Here is a 20,827-nt window from a genome sequence, read left to right on the forward strand (position 1 = left end):
TGAAGGCAACCCGCCTCCTCGCCAACTCCACAGTAAAGTCCTGGTATATGCATATACCAGCTCCAGCCCACTGCACCTCCCGCTTCTGCTTTGCCCAGCACAGGACCTTCTCCTTCATGCAGTACCTACGGAAACAAGTAGTGACTACTCTTGGCAGCTCACTCACCTTTGGTACAGGCCTCCACTACCTGTGAGCCAGTTCGTACCGAGAGGGATCTTCACCCTCCCCCAATAGCTCCTGCAATATCGTGGCAAAATACTCCGTCGGCCTCAGGCCCTCCACCCCTTTGGGCAGACCCACGATCTTCAGATTCTGCCGCCTGGATCTGTTTTCTAGGTCCTCCATTTTGGCTCGCAGACCCTTGTTGGTCTCCACCACCCTCCGTCGGGATTCTATGGATTATTATTCCTCCCACAGTCCAAAGCTCTGCAGGTTAGGTGGATTGGCCATGTAAATTGCCCCTAATTATCCAAAGGATGGGTGGGGTTGTGGGGATGGGGCGGGAATTGGGTCTGTGTAAGGTGATCCTTCGGATGGTCAGTGCGGTCTCAATGGGCCGCGTGGCCTCCTTCTGCACTGTAAGAATTTTATGATTCTAATTTTGCCACCAAGCGAGAATTATGTGTTTAGGCTGATCAGTAATGTCAGTGTACATCATCCAGGCGAACGATATGCCAATCATGTCCTTTTCCTTCAAGCACCTATCTAACCTATTTTAAAATGTTTATATGGGGTGAGATTCTCCGTTTCCGATTTCGTAATCAGCGATCGGGCGGAGAATCTATTTTTACGACGGAATTGGGGGGGGGGCGCAGTTTTAAGCAGGTTTCACATGCTCCCTCCCTCCGAAACGGCATCATTGTGGCTCGCGCTGCACGCCATTGGGACGGCCTCAGGACGTGACCTGAAAGCCCTCCCCCGATGCTCCGCCCCCAATGAGCTGTGTTCACGACGGCATGGGGGACGTGTGGCCCCAGGCGTGCGGGAACCCGGCGTGGTGGCTGCAGACTGTGTCCAGCACCGCCACATTCAGACGGGAGCCATGCTGCTGGCTGGGAGGGCTTTGGTGAGGGCTGGGGGTCTGGTGGGGGCTGGCCAGGGGCTATCTAGGCGGGCACTATCTGGCAGGTCGGGTCCACGCACAGTGGGCGCCATGTTGTACGGCGCGACCGCTGCAGATCATCGCATGCGCGGCCATGGACCCGGCAATTCTCCGGCCGTTTATTATGAGGAGGCCGGGCGTTTTATATGGCGCGACTGCTGGCCCCTCACTGGTCGCAGCATTGGTGAGGGGGTGCTGCCAACTTTTTCCACGTGAAGCGCCGTGGTTCCTCTGCACTGAGCCTCAAAATCGTAGAATCTGGCCCAAGATCTCTACTTCAATCAATAACTCATTTTCATCTGTGTAAAGCAAGGTTTTCCTGCTTTCATTCCTACATCTCTTGCATTTAATCATATTTGTGCCCCTTGTTCTAGATCCCCCTCCCAACACTATTTACTTGCTGATCTATTCATAATTTTAAACAATTTTATCAAATACTCCTATATTCTCTCTCTTCCAATGAAACAGTCCCAATTTTTCATAATTTTATTCCTGTTTGAACTGATTTTGATTTACTTGTCCAGTTTTATAATTAATAGAACAGATGTATCATAGCATTTTCTGGTCTTGAGATTTGCATGGTCAGTGTAAAGCTTGCACAGAACTTAAAGCCAGAATGCTTCCCTAATGTGTCGTCGGTCTCAGAATTGTAAAATCCTAGAAACTTGGAGCATATAAAGAGGCTATTCAGCCCATCCTGCATTTTCTGGCTCTCTGAATAAACAATGTTGCTTATTCCCATCCCCCTTTTTCTTTGGAGCCCTGTACGGCCCTCATTCCTCAAGAACATGTATAACTTCCTGGGAAAATGATTTATCTAATCAGCTCTCACCACCCTTTAATAATCTTTATTGTCACCAAGCAGGCTTACATTAACACTGCAATAAAATTACTGTGAAAAGCCCCTAGTCGCCACATTCTGGCGCCTGTACGGGTACACAGAGGGAGAAGGCCCAAATTACCTAACAGCACGTCTTTCGGGACTTGTGCGAAGAAACCGGAGTGCCCGGAGGAATCCCATGCAGACACGGGGAGAACATGTAGACTCCACACAGACAGTGACCCAAGCCGGCAATCGACCCTGCGACCCTGGAGCTGTGAAGCAACAGTGCTAACCACTATGCTATCGTGCTGCCCAGGAGGCGTTCCAGAGTAATCTCCCTTTTCAAACATATGGACACACAAATTAAGAGCAGGAGTAGACTGTACAGCACCTCGAGCCTGCACTGCCATTTAATAAAGTCATGGCTGATCTGATTATGGTCGCTAATTTCTTGTCTACCTACTATACCCTTTGATTTTCATGTCAGCCAAGAATCTAACTCTGGCTTAAAAATACTCAATGGCATCCACTGCTCTCTGGGGAAGAGAATTCCACAGACTAATGACCTTAATGAAAGTAATGAGAAAAAAATTATCCTCTTAAATTATCCTCATCTCAATTCCATATGAGAGACCCTTATTTTTAAACTGTGTTCTGGTCTCCAATTGGGGGAAGCACTCTTTCAACCATCCACACTGCCATCCCTTCAGTATGTTGTATGTTTCAATAACATCACCCCACAGTCTTCTAAACGCCAATAGATACAAGCCTAACCTTTCCTCATTAGACACCCCCTAACACCAGCAATCAGCCTGTGAACCTTCTCTGCACTGCTTCTAATGCAGTTATGTACTTTCTGAAATAATGAAACCACAACTGTAGACAGTACCTAGATGCCCTGTACAACTTTAGCAAAACTTCCAATCCCCTTTCAATAATAATAACAGTATCCCATTTGCCTTCCTAATCAGTTGCTGTACCTTTGTGCCAACTTTTGTAATTAATCTACTAGGATACCCAGATAACGCTGTCCCATAGAGTTCTGCAATCTCTCTCAATTTATGCTGTTTTACTATTCTTCTTCTTAAAGTGGAAAAGTTCATATTTTCCCACATCACTTGCGAAATACGTCACTTGCCAAATTTCTGCCTCTGCACTTAACCTACCTATATTGCTTTGCAAACCTCTATGTTCTCTTCAGAATGTACCTCCCTATTTTGCGTCATCAGCAAATTTAACAGTCTTGCATTTGGTCCCTTCTTCCAAGTCATTGATATAGATTGTAAATAGTTGAGACCCCAGCATGATCCTAGTGACAATCTACTTGCCAACCCAAAAATGACCCATTTATGCCTACTCTCTGCTTCCTGTCAGCTAACCAATCCTCTATCCATGCTCATATGTTGTCCTTACACCATGAGCTCTTACTTTGTGTAGTAATCTTTGATGTGGCACCTTGTCAAATGCCATCTGGAAATCTAAATACATCACATCTACCGATTCCACTTGACTAATGTTGCTAGTTACTTCCTCAAATGACTCAAATTAGCAAAACAGGACTTCCCTTTCACAAAACCATGTTGACCCTGCTTGACTGTATTGAGTGCTCTGCTATAACCTCCTTAATAACAGATTCCAGCAATTTCCCTATGACCTATGTTAGGCCAATTGGCCTATAGGATTAAATTTGTTACTTTCCAATCTGATGGTGCATATTTTGCTAATATTTTAAATCTGTGATCTCTGGTTATTGGTCATCTATCTACTTTTTCAGAATCTCTCATCTTGAAAACCTCTATTAGATCATTGTAGTTTAGTCGGGCAGCATGGTCGGCACGGGCTTGGAGGGCCGAAGGGCCTGTTCCTGTGCTGTACATTTCTTTGTTCTTTGTACTCCGACTGCAGCCGGTTCACTGATACATTCACTACCGGGGCCTGGTACAACAATTTGACCTCCCTATAAATTCCTCTCCAAACCCAAATCTGCCTAACACTTCTCACAGGTACTCCCACTCCACCTGATCAAAGGCTTTCTCCGCATCCATTGCCTCTACCACTTCTGTCCCCCCCCCCGTCCCCCCCCTCTGAGGGCATCATAATCACATTCAGGAGCCTCCGCACATTCGTATTCAACTGCCTGCCCTTCACAAATCCCGTCTGATCCTCATTAATCACTCCCGGGTCACAGTCCTCAATCCTAGTGGCCAAGATCTTGGCCAACAGCTTGGCATCCACATTCAGGAGCGAGATCGGCTTATAGGAGCATTGCAACGGGTCCTTATCTCGCTTGAGGATAAGCGGGATCGGAGCCTGCGACATCGGCGGGGGAAGGATTCCCTTTTCCTTAGCCTCATTAAATGTTCTCAACAACAGCGGGCCCAACAGCTCCGAGAATTTCCTATAAAATTCTACAGGATACCCATCCGGTCCTGGGGCCTTGCCCGCCTGTACCCCCTAACCCCTTAACCAGTTCCTCCATCTCAATCGAGGCCCCCAATCCCTCTACCCACCCCTCCTCCACCTTTGGAAACCACAGTTGGTCCAGGAACTGCCTCTCACCCCCCCCCCCCCCCCGGGGTTCTGACTCGTACAATTTACCATAGAAGTCCTTGAAGACCTCGTTTATCTTTGCCGAGCTCAGCACCGTGTTCCCCCCCATCTCTAATTCCCCCAATCTCCCTAGCCGCCTCTCTCTTCCGCAGCTGATACGCAAGCATCCTACTTGCCTTTTCCCCATACTCATACACTGCTCCCTGTACCTTCCTCAACTGGGTCTCAACCTTCCCCGTGGTAAGCAAGTCAAGCTCCGTCTGGAGGCTCCGACGCCCCTTCAACAACCCCTCCTCGGGGGATTCCGCATACCTCCTGTCCACCCTAAGTATCTCCCCCACCAATCTCTCTCCCTCCATCCTCTCCCTCTTCTCTCTCTCTGGGCCCTGATTGAAATTAGCTCCCCCCTGATAACTGCCTTCAGTGCCTCCCAAACCACACTCACTGGAACCTCCCCATTATCATTGGCCTCAAGATAGCTTTGGATACACCCCCGATCACGCTCACAAACCTCCTCGTCCACCAGTAGTCCCACGTCCATTCGCCACAGCGGCCGTTGGCCTCACTCCTCTCCCAACCCCAGCTCCACCCAGTGCGGGGCATGGTCCAAGATCGCAATGGCCGAATACTCCACCCCCTCCACTCTCGGGATTAGCGCCCTACTTACTGCGAAAAAATCAATCTGCGAGAAAGCTTTTGCACATGGGAGAAGAAGGAAAACTCCTTCACCCTAGGCCTGGCAAATCTCCACGGATCCACTCCCCCCATCTGGCCCATGAACCCCCTCAGGACCTTGGCCGCTGTCGGCCTCTTACCCGATCTCAACCTAGACTGATCCAGTGTCGGGTCCAGGACCGTGCTAAAGCCCCCCCCCCCCCATTACCAAACTGCATGACTCCAGATCCGGAATCCGACTCAACATCCGCTTCATGAACCCTGCATCGTCCCAGTTCGGAGCATACACATTCACCAGCAGCACCCGGGTTCCCTGCAGCCTGCCACTCACCATAACATATCGACCCCCCCTAATCCACCACAATACCCGCACCCTGAAATTGTGACCCCCCTGTTCTTCGCATCCAGCCCTGAGTGGAACACCTGCCCCACCCATCCCTTCCTCCACCTGGTTTGATCCGCGATCCTCAGGTGCGTTTCCTGTAGCATGGCTACGTCGGCCTTTAGCCCCTTTAAGTGCGAAAACACACGGGCCTTCTTGACCGGCCCATTCAGGCCTCCCATGTTCCACGTGATCAGCCGGATTGGGGGGCTACCACCACCACCCCCCACCCCCCCGACTAGCCATCTCCTTTTTTTAGGCCAGCCACGTGCTCCCCGCCCGGACTCTCCCCTTTAACATCAATTCCCCCTCAGTCAGCACAGCAGCATCCCAGCCCCCACCCCCCTTAACCAACCCCCCTCCCTCCGGCCAAGCATCTGCTTAATCCCCCTACCCCCCCCCCCCATTGCACTCCTGTAAATCAGCTGACTCATGCTGACCCAGGCCGCTCCCGCCTCCACCTCCAATCCCCCTGTGGATTCCCCTTACAAATCTCCAACAGCGCCCCCCCCCCCTCCCCACTTAAGTGGGGTAGAGAGAGTCCCCCCACCCTACACCCCGTGTGAACCGAGAAGGAAAACAAAACAAAGTACCGCACCCACCAGCCCCCAGCTTCAGGCACCACCCCCACCATTTCGCCGGAAAAACCGCGCTCCCTGCCTGGGCCGACCCCACCTCCTGCGACGCATCTCCTCCCAACTGCGACCTCGCCCAAAGCCCCGAGAGCCCCGGGCAAGGGGGCCACAAAAACACAAGAAAACACGGGGGAACCCCCAACAAAACACCGCCCCATCCCCCCCACCAATAACCCCCCCATCCCCCCCACCAACAACCCCCACAACATACTGCAGTCCATTAACTCCAGTCCAACTTCTCATTCTTGATGAAAGTCCACGCCTCGTCCGGCGTGTCGAAAAAGTGGTGTCGGTCCTGATACGTAACCCACAGCCTCGCCAGCTGCAACAGCCCGCACTTCACCCCCTTTACATGGAGGACCGCCTTGGCCCGGTTAAATCCTACTCGCTTCTTGGCCAGCTCTGCACTCCAGTCCTGATAGATCCGGACCTCGGTGTTCTCCCACCTGCTACTCCGCTCCTTCTTCGCCCATCGCAGGACACACTCCTTGTCGGTGAAGCGGTGGAACCTCACCACCATAGCCCTCGGCGGCTCATTCGCCCTCGGCCTCCTTGCCAGGACTCTGTGCGCCCCATCCAGCTCCAGGGGCCGCGGGAAAGCCCCCGCACCCATCAGCGTACTCAGCATTGTGGCCACATACGCCCCAGCATCCGACCCCGAATCCGCAGGTTCCGCCTTCTTGACCAGGTCCTCCAGCTTCTCCTGACATTTTTTATGCAGCACCTCGTGCGCCTCCACTCTAACCGCCAGGTCCAGAATCTCTTCCTCATTATCAGAGGCCTTCTGCTGCACCTCCTTGATCGCCGTCCCATGCATCTTCTGGGACTCCACCAGCCTTTCAATCGACGCCTTCATCGGGGCCAGCATCTCTGCCTTTAAATCAGCAAAGCAGCTTCTTAAAAACTCCTGCTGCTCCCCTGACCACTGGGCACACGCTGCTTAATCGCCGCCAGCCCCATCTTGCATTTTCGCACCCGTTCTCCTCTCTTCTCCAAAGCCACTTTTTTAACCGCCCCACTCCTGGTCCATTCCATACAGCGCTGGGGGATCCTCACTGTTTCCTTCCCACACCGGGAATCATCGTCAAAGTGCCGCTGGAGCTCCTTAAAAGGGCCCAAAAGTCCGTTATCGGCGGGAGCTGCCGACCTTGCGACCTACCTAGGCATAGCCGCAACCAGAAGTCTCTGTATAGGTTATTTATAAAGCATTGAAATGTGTAATAGACCCAACACCGATCCTTGAGCAACACCACCATAAACTACCTTCCAGTCTGTAAAGCATGCATGTGCCATCACTGTCTGCTTTTTGCTGAGAAATTTGCAGCACGACAACCACATTCATCTTATTCCATGGACTTCCTTCACCTTTGCAATTAAGTCAGGGTTGTTTGGTTACAAATGCTCTGTAGGACTGATGAGTAGGAATGATAAGAAGTCTTCCTGTTCACCATAGGAACACATGTGATGACTTTCATTGTTCCATGCAATCTGTACGAAAAGGAATGTGTTGTGTTATTGGCATGATTTGGGGTGGCACTGTAGCACAGTGGTTAGCACTGTTGCTTCACAGCACCAGGATCCCAGGTTCGATTCCCACTTGGGTCACTGTCAGAGCGGAGCCTGCACATTTTCCCCTTGTCTGCGTGGGTTTCCTCCGGGTGCTCCGGTTTCCTCCCACAAGTCCCGAAAAGCGTGCTTGTTAGGTGAATTGGACCTTCTGAATTCTCCCTCTGTGTACCCGAACAGGTGGCAGAATGTGGCGACTAGGGGCTTTTCACAGTAACTTGATTGCAGTGTAAATGTAAGCCTACTTGTGACAATAAAGAACATTATTATGATTTACCGAATAAACTTAAACTTCAATTTTGTAGATTGTGGAATAAATATTTTTATGCCTGTTTTTGTTAGTTGTTGGTCAATGAATAGGGACTTTAAAATTGTACGAAGAATTAAATACACATTTATTTTATTTTTAACAGGAAGGATGTGGGTTTAAAGAGATTCTTTCCCAAGAGCCTTCTGGATTCAGTAAAGGTAAGGTTTTTTGGATTAAAGTTGAAGTGCAGTTTCACTTTTTGGTAGAGTCTTTATATCATCATCTGATGCTCATACATGTGCACAATGTGAATGGATGAAAAGAAGAGCTGAAAATTAAAAATAAGAAATGAAATATCCCATGAGAATTTGGGACTCACTTATTGGCTAAGATGTGCAAGAGACATATTATCAAATAGCTGCTTCTATGGTGGTTTTGGATGTGTTCCGACTGAGCTGCTTAGTAGCTTTCTCTGTGTCCATATAGCTTCTCTGCTATTATTCATGACAGTTCGATTGTATGAAAAAAGATTCTACCTGGAAAATTAGAAGATTTGTTGTTGACATGAAACTGAGAAATCTAAAACAAAGAGATTGGAAGTGTTTAAACAAATGAACAAATCGATGTGCTTTATAAGCTTTCATGGTTTCCATGCATCATACTGATTGCAAGGATAGATTTGCAATTTGCTTCCATGGCTCTGCTAATATTGTTGTATTTCTAGTGACATCAAAGTGCAAGGCTAGCCTTAGCTGACTTACTCTTTCAATTTCTCCTCAATCCCTATTGGGAAGCATATGGCTTCTTATACTCCCACACAGTGGAATTCCTAGCATTGGTAATTCAGTCTGGGACTTGATTATGTACGGCATGTTATACCTGTAATGTGCACTCGGGATTACAGGTGATATTCTGCTGTTGGTGTTTGTGTGGGCTTCTTAAAAAAGATTTTGTTTTATTTAGAAGTATGTTGCTTTAATTAGGAAATTAAAATGATGAATGATTTCAGCTTTTAAATTCTTAACGAATAAAAAAAATATAGAGCCAATATATTTTATTCAAAGTAATTTTGGTTTCTATCTATTTGTGCATAAACATAATTCAGTTCCCATTTCAAGTATTAAACTTGTGTTCTATTTGTCCACATTTCTTAAAGAAGCTGGCTCTGTCTATTTATCATGCTGTAATTACACAGTTCCAGCAGTAGTGATGATGCACTGCCTCCATGAGAAGAATAGTATAATTACTGTATGGCAAAATAAATGTTCTTCAGATGTGCTGATATCAATTATAGATATGATATTGCTGTGGAAGATTTGTGAGTTTTCAAATCATCAGTGATTTCCCTCCATGGAAATTTCCATTATGAGAACATCCTACAGAGATGACACTTCAAATGTATGTCATTGGCTAGGAAGTGCTATGGGCTATCCTGAGGTGGTGATAGGCAGTACAACAGGCTACAGTAATTGCTCATTGAAGGAAATCAGTTGATTTGAAGGATACAATTTACAGTCCTTGAAAAATACTACATTTCCTGAGGTTAATCTCAAAATTCTGCCTAAATAAAACAATTTAAATATTTAGCGCGTGATCTTAAATATTTACACTAATAGAACAGCGTGTGCCGTGTTATTTATGTGTGAAGTCAAAAAACTCTGTTGCTCTAGACCTGTAGATAAAATATAAAACTTGCCAAAATTTATGTAATCTAGACACTGCATTTGAATATTTAGTTTTGACTTCACCTGTCAACTTTGCGATGCAGTTCTGAGCCTGTTACACGGAATGGGAATTTGTGATTTTAAAAAGTGAGAACTGAGAGGAATCTTGTAAATGGATGACTGAATAGGGGGAATAGAAGAGAAGAAAATGCCATGAACTACACACACAATATTACTCAACCATGGAATGTATGCTCATATTTATTGCCTGTTCCTAATTGTGCAAACAAAGGTGATGATAGCTGCCTTCTTGAAACATTGCAACCCATGTGCTTTTGACCCAGTCTTAATCAGAAAATGGTGAAATATGTCCCACGTCATCGTGACTTGGAAGTGAATTTGAAGGTGGTGCTTTTAACCAAAAAGATGATAGATGTTGTGGGTTTGGGAGATGCTGTCGAAGGAACCTTGATGAGTTGCTGCAGTGCATCTTGTAGACGGTACACACTGCTGCCATCCTGTGTGGTAATCGGGTGTGGGAATATTTAAGTGCTGGAAGGGAAGCGGTTTGTGGGCTGCTCTCTCCTGGATGGTTAGGAATTGGGAAAAATTAAGATAAAAAAATTTAATTGAGATAAAATAAAAATGGGAATTGGTACAGGGAATCTGCCTGAAGGGGGTTATGATATTCAAATTAGCATACCGGTGAGTAAAGCAAGTGTTTACCTCTGTGATTAGAAGAAACAATGGGATGTAGAAAAAGTAACTTTAAAGTGGAGAGATAAGTAAATCGGCATTTTCATGCTAAAAGCAAGGTGGGTAACACCAAACAGAGAGAATGATATATCCATAGCACATATCCATAGCACAATAACTAGAGAAAGGGACACAATAGAAGCAGCTACCATCACAGCCATAAACAGCTGCAGAGAACAGTCTTCTCTTGGGTAGCTGAATTCAAAACCTGAAATTCAAAACCAGGGCGGAGCTATGTACATTATACCTTCGCTGAAACGGAAAATGGTTTTACCAAACATGGGCAAATAACCTCTGTGTGGTGATTATCTGTTGGATTTTGCTCTGCGTTATATAATATGTTGTTTGTGAACAAGAGTTCAGGAAACGTAGGCATTGGGAACAAAGGGGCAACTTCATTTAACTCTATATATATATATATATATATATATATATATATAATATATATATAACCATTCATGTAGTTAGTTAAGTGTACTGTTATATTCTTTCTTGCCGTGTGTTTTTCTTTTTAGTCAATAAATGTTCTTTATTAATGGATCACTGATGTACAATCAGTTACTCTCGAGACAAGGTGAGTCATAACTAATAGGCTTTAATCAGCTAGAACTGTACCCAGCAGCTTCGATACAGAAAGTGAAGGCTGCTGGGACGGCATTGGTTCTTATACCCCGCCTCTCAGGGCGGAGCTATGTACATTAGCCAATGGTAGACTCCTAGGTCTAGCCAATGGTCATCCACCTCTCAGGTACTGCAATACCTGGTATTACCACATTCACCCCCTGTTTAAAAAAAAAAGAACCCAGCGTTACTGTTGCCTTTTTGCATGGTAGGACCAGGTATGGAGGTACCGTGATGTCGAGGGTAACAGAAAACGTTTTTTTGTTTTATGGTGCAGCAATCAGACGATCGGGTGGCCTGGTCGTCCTTCTGGAGCGTCTCGGCTTCGGCGATGATGCTGGTGGGGGCCACTGGTGTGGCTCCGGGAACGTGGTGTCTTCCTCCCAGGCAGCTTCGTCAGCCCTAGGCGGCGCTGTTGGGGCGAAAAGTGGGCAGGTGGGAGGGGCGCCTTTAGGGGGCGTCGGTGCCTGTTCGGCGCTGGGTAGGGGCGGCGGCAGTACTGACCCTCCGGTCAGGTGCTGCGGGGAGGGTGGGGGTGGGGGCAATGGTGCGGGTGCGCGTGGGGCTCCGGCGGGCGCCAGGTCCCGAAGGGAGACCGTGTCTTGGCGGCCGTCGGGGAACGCTACGTAGGCGTACTGGGGGTTGGCATGCAGCAGGTGGACCCTCTCGACCAACGGGTCCGACTTGTGCGCCCTCACATGTTTCCGCAGCAGGACGGGTCCGGGTGTCACTAGCCAGGTTGGGAGCGAGGTTCCGGAGGAGGACTTCCTGGGGAAAACAAGGAGACGTTCGTGAGGTGTCTGGTTTGTGGCAGTACAGAGCAGCGACCGGATGGAGTGAAGGGCCACTGGGAGGACATCTTGCCAGCGTGAGACTGGGAGATTCCTGGACCGAAGGGCCAGCAGGACGGTCTTCCAGACCGTTCCGTTCTCCCTTTCTACCTGCCCGTTTCCCCGGGGGTTGTAACTAGTCGTCCTGCTGGAGGCGATGCCTTTGCTGAGCATGAATTGACGCAGTTCGTCGCTTATAAAGGAGGACCCCCTATCACTGTGAATGTATGCGGGGAAACCGAACAGTGTAAAAATACCCTGGAGGGCCTTGATGACGGTGGTCGTGGTCATGTCCGGGCAGGGGATGGCGAATGGGAACCGGGAGTATTTGTCAATCACGTTCAGGAAGTACGTGTTGCGGTCGGTGGAGTGGAGGGGGCCCTTGAAATCCATGCTGAGGCGTTCAAAGAGACGGGAAGCCTTTATCAGATGCGCTCTCTCTGGCCGGTAGAAGTGCGGTTTGCACTCAGCGCAGATTCGGCAGTCCCTGGTGACTGTCCTGACCTCCTCAATGGAGTAGGGCAGGTTGCGGGTCTTAATGAAATGAAAGAAACGAGTGATCTCCGGGTGGCAGAGGTCCTCGTGGAGGGCTCGGAGGCGGTCCACTTGAGCGGTGGCACAAGTGCCACGTGACAGGGCATCAGGAGGCTCGTTCAGCTTCCCGGGACGGTACAAGATCTCGTAATTGTAGGTGGAGAGTTCTATCCTCCACCGTAAGATCGTGTCGTTTTTAATCTTGCCCTGCTGCGCATTATCGAACATGAAGGCCACCGACCATTGGTCCGTGAGGAGAGTGAATCTCCTGCCGGCCAGGTAGTGCCTCCAGTGTCGCACAGCTTCTACTATGGCCTGGGCCTCCTTTTCGACCGAGGGGTGGCGAATTTCGGAAGCATGGAGAGTGCGGGAGAAGAAAGCCACGGGCCTGCCCGCTTGGTTGTGGGTGGCCGCCAGAGCTACGTCGGACGCGTCGCTCTCGACCTGGAAAGGGAGGGACTCGTCGATGGCGCGCATCGTGGCTTTTGCGATGTCCGCTTTGATGCGGCAGAAGGCCTGGCGGGCCTCCGTCGACAGGGGGAAGGTTGTGGACTGGATCAGGGGTCGAGCCTTGTCTGTGTAATTAGGGACCCATTGTGCATAATAGCTGAAGAACCCGAGGCAGCGCTTTAGGGCCTTGGGGCAGTGAGGGAGGGGAAACTCCATGTGGGGGCGCATGCGTTCAGGGTCGGGGCCTATGACTCCATTTCGCACTACTCGAGGATGGCTAGACGGCCGGTGCTAAACACGCATTTATCCTTATTGTAGGTCAGATTAAGGATATTCGCGGTCTGGAGAAATTTTCGGAGGTTGGTGTCGTGGTCCTGCTGGTCATGGCTGCAGATGGTGACGTTATCAAGATACGGGAACGTTGCGCGTAAGCTGTACCGGTCAACCATTCGGTCCATCTCACGTTGGAAGACCGAGACCCCGTTCGTGACACCGAAGGGAACCCTTAAAAAGTGATAGAGCCGCCCATCTGCTTCGAAGGCAGTGTACTGGCGGTCACCATGACGGAGGGGCAGCTGGTGGTAGGCAGACTTGAGATCCACCGTGGAGAAAACCTTGTATTGCGCAATCCTGTTTACCAGGTCGGCTATACGGGGGAGAGGGTACGCGTCCAGTTGCGTAAACCTGTTGATGGTCTGGCTATAGTCGATGACCATCCTCTGTTTCTCCCCGGTCTTTACCACCACTACTTGAACCCTCCAGGGGCTGTTGCTTGCTTCGATGACCCCTTCCTTCAGCAGCCTTTGGACCTCGGACCTGATGAAGGTCCGGTCCTGGGCACTGTACCGTCTGCTCCTGGTGGCGACGGGTTTGCAATCCGGGGTGAGGTTCGCAAACAAGGAAGGCGGGTCGACCTTAAGGGTCGCGAGGCCGCAGACAGTAAGGGGGGGGGTATAGGGCCGCCAAATCTAAAGGTCAGGCTTTGTAGGTGGCACTGGAAATCCAGCCCAAGAAGGGTGGCTGCGCAGAGGTGCGGCAGAACGTACAGGCGGAAATTGCGGAATTCTTTGCCTTGGACAGTGAGGTTCGCTAGGCAAAACCCCTTTATCTCCACTGGGTGTGACCTGGAGGCCAGGGAGATCCGTTGGTTTACGGGATGGGTGACAAGAAGAGCGCCTTACCGTGTCGGGGTGAACAAAGCTTTCCGTGCTCCCGGAGTCGATCAAGCACGATGTCACGTGGCCGTTGATGGCAATCGTTGTGGTGGCTTTCGCTAGCGTCCGAGGCCGACTCTGGTACAGGGTAACGGAGGTCAGCTGCAGCAAGGGGAAGTTCTGGTCAGGCAGCGTGGAGTCGGCTGTGCTGGGGGCTTGAGGCCGGTCCAGGGTAACGGAGGCCAGCTGCAGCAAGGGGAAGTTCTGGTCAGGCAGCGTGAAGTCGGCTGTGCTGGGGGCTTGAGGCCCCATCCAAGATGGCGTCAGCCATGGGCCGCACACGGAGCCCGGGGATGCCGAAAATGGCGGCGGCGAGGGACAAAATGGCGGCGCCCATCCAGCGTGTTGGCCGGGGGGCAAAATGGCCGCGTCAGTGGATCGCACGCGGCCAGGGGATAGGAGGGCGACGGTGGGCTTTGGACGACCGTGACCTGAACTAAAGGTTCCCGATTGTCGCTGGAGACTGCGGCTACGGCGCGGGCCTGGCAGACCCCCACATAGTGGCTCTTCTTGCCGCACCCTTTGTAGGTGGCGGTGCGAACCGGGCAGCGCGGGCGGGGATGATTTGCCTGCCCGCAGAAAAAGCAGCGTTGGCCGGTAGCGATAGTGGGCCGTCTCGTCGCGCAGGTTTGCGGAGTTAGGGGATCGGTCTGGGGGGCTGCCGTTACGGGGTGCCACGCAGCCCAGGGGGGCGCCGCGCGTCTGGGGGCAAAAGCCAGCGCGTTTTTATACGCAACATCCATAGACCCCGCCAGGGCCTGTGCCTCAGTAAGTCCCAGTGTGTCCATTTCTTGGAGCCTTCGGCGGATATCGGGAGAAGTCTTACCTGCCACAAAAGCATCCCTAATCAAAAGTTCCGTGTGCTCGTTCCCCTCTGGGCATCCACAGTTCCGGCCCAGCACTAGCAGTGCCCGATAGAAGTCTTCCAGTGTTTCTTCAGGGCTTTGCCTTCTAGTTGCCAGCAGGTGACGGGCGTAGACCTGGTTCACAGGTCGGATATAGTGTCCTTCTAGCAGCTCGATAGCTGCAGCATAATTCTCCACCTCCTCGATCAGAGGGTAGATTGCAGGGCTGACCCGGGAGTGTAGAAGGTGCATTTTCTGCCTCTCCGTGGGGGTGTCGGCGGCCGTGTCGACGAAGCTCTTAAAACACGCCAGCCAGTGCTTTAAGATAGCAGCGGAGTTGTCTGCGTGGGGGCTGAGCTGAAGGCACTCCGGCTTGATGCGGAGATCCATCCTTTCAGAAGTAATAGCTGATTAAATTGATGCACAATCAATAACTCTCGAGACAAGGTGAGTCATAACTAATAGGCTTTAATCAGCTAGAACTGTACCCAGCAGCTTCGATACAGAAAGTGAAGGCTGCTGGGACTGCATTGGTTCTTATACCCCGCCTCTCAGGGCGGAGCTATATACGTTAGCCAATGGTAGACTCCTCGGTCTAGCCAATGGTAATCCACCTCTCAGGTACTGCAATACCTGGTATTACCACAATCACAAAATGACTGGACTATTCCTCCCTGGTTTGCATATCTTCCCTCACATTATACCACATTGGAAATATACACCACTAAGATCCGGTGTTCCAAGTTTCCCATCTGGGTTTTAGGATACCTTCACATTTAATATCACTAGGGTCCTTAACAGTAGCATCAAACGTCTTGAGTGTCGTTGGAGCTGCACTCATCCAGGCACGTGAGAATGTTTCGTCACATTTCTCACTTGTGCCTTGTAGGTGGTGGAGGGGCTTTGAGGAGTCAGGAGGTGAGTTAGTTGCAGAATTCTGGGTCTCTTATCTCTTGTAGCTCCAGCTGGTGCAATCACTGGTGACCCCAGAATGCTGATGGTGTGATATTCAACAATGGTATGGAATGTTACAGAGAGGTGGTTAGTCCCTCTGTCATTGGGGGTGTATATATATAGCTTGGTGCAAGGAACAAGCCCAATTTCTCTAATATTTCCTTGTATCTAAAATTCCTCATTCCTGGTATCATTCAAATAAATCTCCTCTGCACTCTCTCTAGGGCTTTAACATCGTTCGAATGTTACTTGCCACTTATCAGCTCTAGGTTTTGTTGCAAGCTGGCATACATAACTATTATCTGAAGGACTGTGAATTGTATGAACACCGCGCAGTCATCAATGAATGTCCTCACTTCTGAACTAATGATGGAGGGAAGATAGAACAGAATTTTACAGCACAGAAGGAACCCATTTGGCCCATCATGTCTGCACCAGCTCCAAAAAGCTAGTCCCATTCTCCAGCACTATCTCTGTAGCCCTTTCAAATATGTATCCAGCTCTCTTTTGAAACTTCCTATAGATTTCGGCTCCACCTCTCTCTCAGGCAGCACATTCCAAATCCCAACAGCTCTCTGAGTAAAGACGTTTCTCCTCATCTTGCTCCTAGCTCTCTTGCTGCCATCTTAAAATTGTGACCCATAGTCACTGACATACCAACTAGTGGAAATAGACTATCCTTCTTTACTCTGTCAAAATTGGTCATAATGATCAATAAGATCACCTCTTAATCGTCTCAGCTCCAAGGAACAAGCCCAATTTCTCTAATATTGCCTTGTATCTAAAATTCCTCATTCCTGGTATCATTCAAATAAATCTCCTCTGCACTCTCTCTAGGGCTTTAACATCCTTCCTTAAATAAGGTGCCCAGATACTGAACACAATACTCTAAATGTGGTCTGACCAATGATTTGTCGAAGTGTAGCATCACTTCCTTGATTTTATACTCTATGCCTCCATTTATAAACCCAAGGATATTATAAGCCGCCTTAACTACTGTTTCAACTTGTCTGGCCACCTTCAGAGAATTATGCACTTGAAACCTGAGGTCCCTCTGCTCCAATACTCCCCTCAAAGTTGTACCATTGTGTCTATATTGTCTCCCCATGTTTCTTCTAGCAAAATGCATTACCTCGCATTGGCTGCATTGAAATTCATCTGCCAGGTGTCTGCCCATTTGGCCAGCTTTTCAATGTCCCTCTGAAGCCGCTCAATGTCTTCCTCACAATTCACTATTCTCTCTAGCTTAGTATCACCTTTAAATAATTTATATAAATCAGAAAAAGCAAGGGGTCCCAACACTGATCCCTGGGGAGCACCACTTTCAACTCTTCTCCAGTCTGAGAAATGCCCATATATACCTACCCGTTGTTTCTTATCTCTTAGCCAACTTCTAATCCAATTGCTAACCAACCTGCTACGTGGCACCAGAGCGAATGTTTTCTGGAAGTCCAAATATACAACATCCACGGCACTACCCTCAACCGCTGGTTGGGTCACCTCGTCAAAGAACACAATTAAATTTGCCAGAAATGTCCTGCCCTTGACAAAGCCATGTTGACTGTCTAGTATTAACTTGATGTGGAGATGCCGGCGTTGGACTGGAGTGGGCACAGTAAGATGTCTTACAACACCAGGTTAAAGTCCAACAGGTTTGTTTTGAATCACTAGCTTTCAGAGCGCAGCTCCTTCCTCAGGTGAATATTAACTTAATTTTCTCCAAGTGTATATTTATCTCATTCCATATTATGGCCTCCATCAGTTTTCCCACTATTAATGTCAAGCTTGTAGTTTCCTGGATTATCCTTTTCCCCATTCTTAAACAATGGTGTCACATTTACAATCCTCCAATCCCCCAGGACTAATCCTGTATTCAGAGAGGCCTGGAAAATCTCTGTCAACGGCTCCGCAATATGTTCCCTTACCACGCTCTAATCTAGGACGCATCCCATCTAGGTCTGGCGACCTCTCTACCTTTCCGCAGGGCACAAGTCAGGAATGTGATGGAAACATTTTACCTGGCTGAGTGTAGCTCCAAAAGCTATCAAGAAGCTCAACACCATCCAGGACAAAGTAGCTTCCTGGTTTGGCCTCCATCCAAAAACATTCTCTCCCTCCACCGAAGCGCAGTGGCAGCAGTGTGTATCACCTGCAAGATGCACTTCAGCAACTCGCCAAGCCTCCTTTGACAGCACCTTCCAACCCCTGATCTCGACCACTTTGAGAACCACCTCCAAGTCACACACCACCCTGACTTGGAACTATATTGCAGTTCCTTCTCTGTCACTGATTTAAAATCCTGGAATTCTGTTTCCTAACTGCACTGTCATTGTACCTACACCACATGGAATGTAGCAGTTCAACAAGGTGGTTCACCACCATCTCAAGGCCAGTTAGGGATCGGCAACAAATGATGGCCTTGGTAGTGACACTCCCAAAAAGTCATTTAATTCCTTGCGTCTATTCTCTCATTTAGTGAGATCATGGGTGACCTGTGAACTTTGTGCCTTTGCCCCATATCTTTTAATACTATCAATCTCAAATTTAAAATTAGAGTTGATCTAACATATAATGCCATTTGCGGAGGAGAATTCCAAATGTTCATCACCTCTTGCATTTGGAAGTGTTTCTTAAGTTCGCTCCTGAAATGTCTAGCTTTAATTTTTACATTGTGCCTCCTTGTCATAGACTCCCCAGCCAGTGGAAATTGTTCATCTGTCACTACCTACCTGTTCCCCTTGCTATCTTGCAAACTTCAAATAAATCACTGATTAACCTTCTAAATTCCAGGGTCTCGGTCATAACTTAACCAGGTATCATTTTATTAAATCTGTGCTGACTTTCCTCCAGGAGGAGGCCCAATGAGAATTCCCACCCTCAAATCAACAGAACCCAGCACATCTCAATCATTGGCAAAATGATGGAAGATGTTGTAGACAGTGTTACCAAGCAACATTTACTCACCAATGATCTGCTTATTGATGCTCTTTTTGGATTCTGCCAGGACCACTTGACTCCAGATCCCATTACAAATTTGGTCCAAACATGAATGAAAGAGGTAAATTCCAGAAGTGAGACAAAGGTGACTGCCCAACATGTAGGCAACATTTAACTTTCCCGCATGGCCAATATATCCTTTGGATATATAAGGACATTAGTGAACCAGGTGGTTTTTTATGACAATCAACAATGGTTTTATGGTCATCAGATTTTAATTCCAGATTTTTTTTATTGAATTCAAATGTCACTATCTGCAGTGAACCTGGGATTTGAACCTGGGTCCCCAGAGCATTGCTCTGGGTCTCTGGCTTACTAGACCAATGACAATACCACTATGCTACCGTCTCCCCATATTATAAAAGACTAAGCACTTAACAGGATCGGACAGAGTCAGCATGGATTTATGAAAGGGAAATCATGCTTGACAAACCTGCTAGAATTCTTCGAGGATGTAACTTAACAAGGAGGGAGCCAGTGGATGTGGTTTATTTGGACTTTCAGAAGGCTGTTGACAAAGTCTCACGTGAGAGATTAGCGTGTAAAATTAACGAGTATGGAGTTGTAGTCTTTTGAGATGGATAGAAAATTGGTTGGCAGTTGGAAACAAAAGGGTCGGAATAAACAGGTCTTTTTCCAAATGGCAGGCAGTGACTAGTGGGATTCCGCAGGGATCAATGCTAAGACCCCAGCTATTCACAATATATATTAATAATTTAGATGAGGGAACTAACTGTAATATGTCCAAATTTGGATTTGGATTGGTTTATTGACACTTGTACCAAGGTACAGTGAAAAGTATTTTTCTGCGAGCAGCTTAACAGATCATTAAGTACATGAAAAGAAAAGGAAATGAAAGAAAATACGTAACAGGACAACACAAGGTACACAATGTAACTAGATGACACAAGCAATGGGTGAAGCATACACAGGGGTGTAGTGCTAATTAGGTCAGTCCATAAGAGGGCCGTTTAGGAGTCTGGTAACAGTGGGGAAGAAGTGGGGAAATTTGCAGATGACACAAAACTGGTTGGGAGAGTGAGCTGTGAGGAGGACGCAGAGATGCTTCAGTGTGATTTGGACAAGTTGAGTGGGTGGGCAAATGCATGGCAGATACAGCAGATAAATGTGAGGTTAACCACTGTGGTAGCAAAACGGGAGGAGAGATTTTTATCTGAACGGCTATAGACTGAGAGAGGGGAATGTGCAATGAAACCTGGGTGAGCTTGTAGGTTAGGATTGTACTTACTGGAGTTCAGAAGAATGAAGGGTTAATCTCATAGAAACCTATAAAATTCTAACAGGACTAGACAGGATAGATGTAAGATGGATGTTCCTGATGGTGGGGGTGTCCAGAACCAGGGGTCACTGTCTGAGGATATGGGATAGACCATTTAGGACAAAGATGAGACATTTCTTCACCCAGAGAGTGGTCAGCTTGTCAAATTCACGACCACAGAAAGTATTTGAGGCCAAAACATTGTATGTTTTCAAGAAGCAGTTAGATATAGCACTTGGGGCGAAGGGGATCAGAATATTGGGGGGGGGATCAGGCTATTGAGTTGGATGGTCAGCCATGATCATAATGAATGGTGAAGCAGGCTCAAAGAGCCGAACGGCTCCTCCTGGTCTTCTTTTCTATGTTTACAGCAATCGCTGAAAGTAAGAATACAGATGCAGGTGCAGCAGGCAATAAAGAAGGTGGTATGCTAGCCTTCATTGCACAAGGATTCGAGTGCAGGAGCAGGGATGTCTTGCTGCAATTGTACAGGGCCTTGATGAGACTACGCCTGGAATATTGTGTGCAATGTTGGTGTCCTTATCTGAGGAAAGATGTTCTTGCTATAGAAAGAGTGCAGTGAAGGTTTACGAGACTGATTTCAGGGATGGCTGGACCGACTATGAGGAGAGATTGAGTCGGTTTGGATTATATTTGCTGGAGTTCAGAAGAATGAGAGGGGATCTCATTGAGCCTGTG

At 48.3% G+C, this 20,827-nt stretch overlaps 1 protein-coding gene across 8 annotated transcripts in view; it reads left to right on the forward strand.

Moving 5' to 3' along the window:
* Positions 1-20,827, forward strand: part of LOC140385791 (focal adhesion kinase 1) — a 904,772-nt gene that overhangs the window by 516,624 nt on the left and 367,321 nt on the right. For all 8 annotated transcript variants that reach the window (XM_072468319.1, XM_072468317.1, XM_072468318.1 and 5 more), the window contains one exon: positions 8,148-8,202. In XM_072468319.1, the coding sequence (XP_072324420.1) occupies positions 8,148-8,202 (55 nt within the window). The remainder of the gene's footprint in view (positions 1-8,147; positions 8,203-20,827) is intronic.

This window comes from Scyliorhinus torazame, chromosome 11, assembly GCF_047496885.1.
Source record: "Scyliorhinus torazame isolate Kashiwa2021f chromosome 11, sScyTor2.1, whole genome shotgun sequence".
Taxonomy (NCBI): Eukaryota; Metazoa; Chordata; class Chondrichthyes; order Carcharhiniformes; family Scyliorhinidae; genus Scyliorhinus; species Scyliorhinus torazame.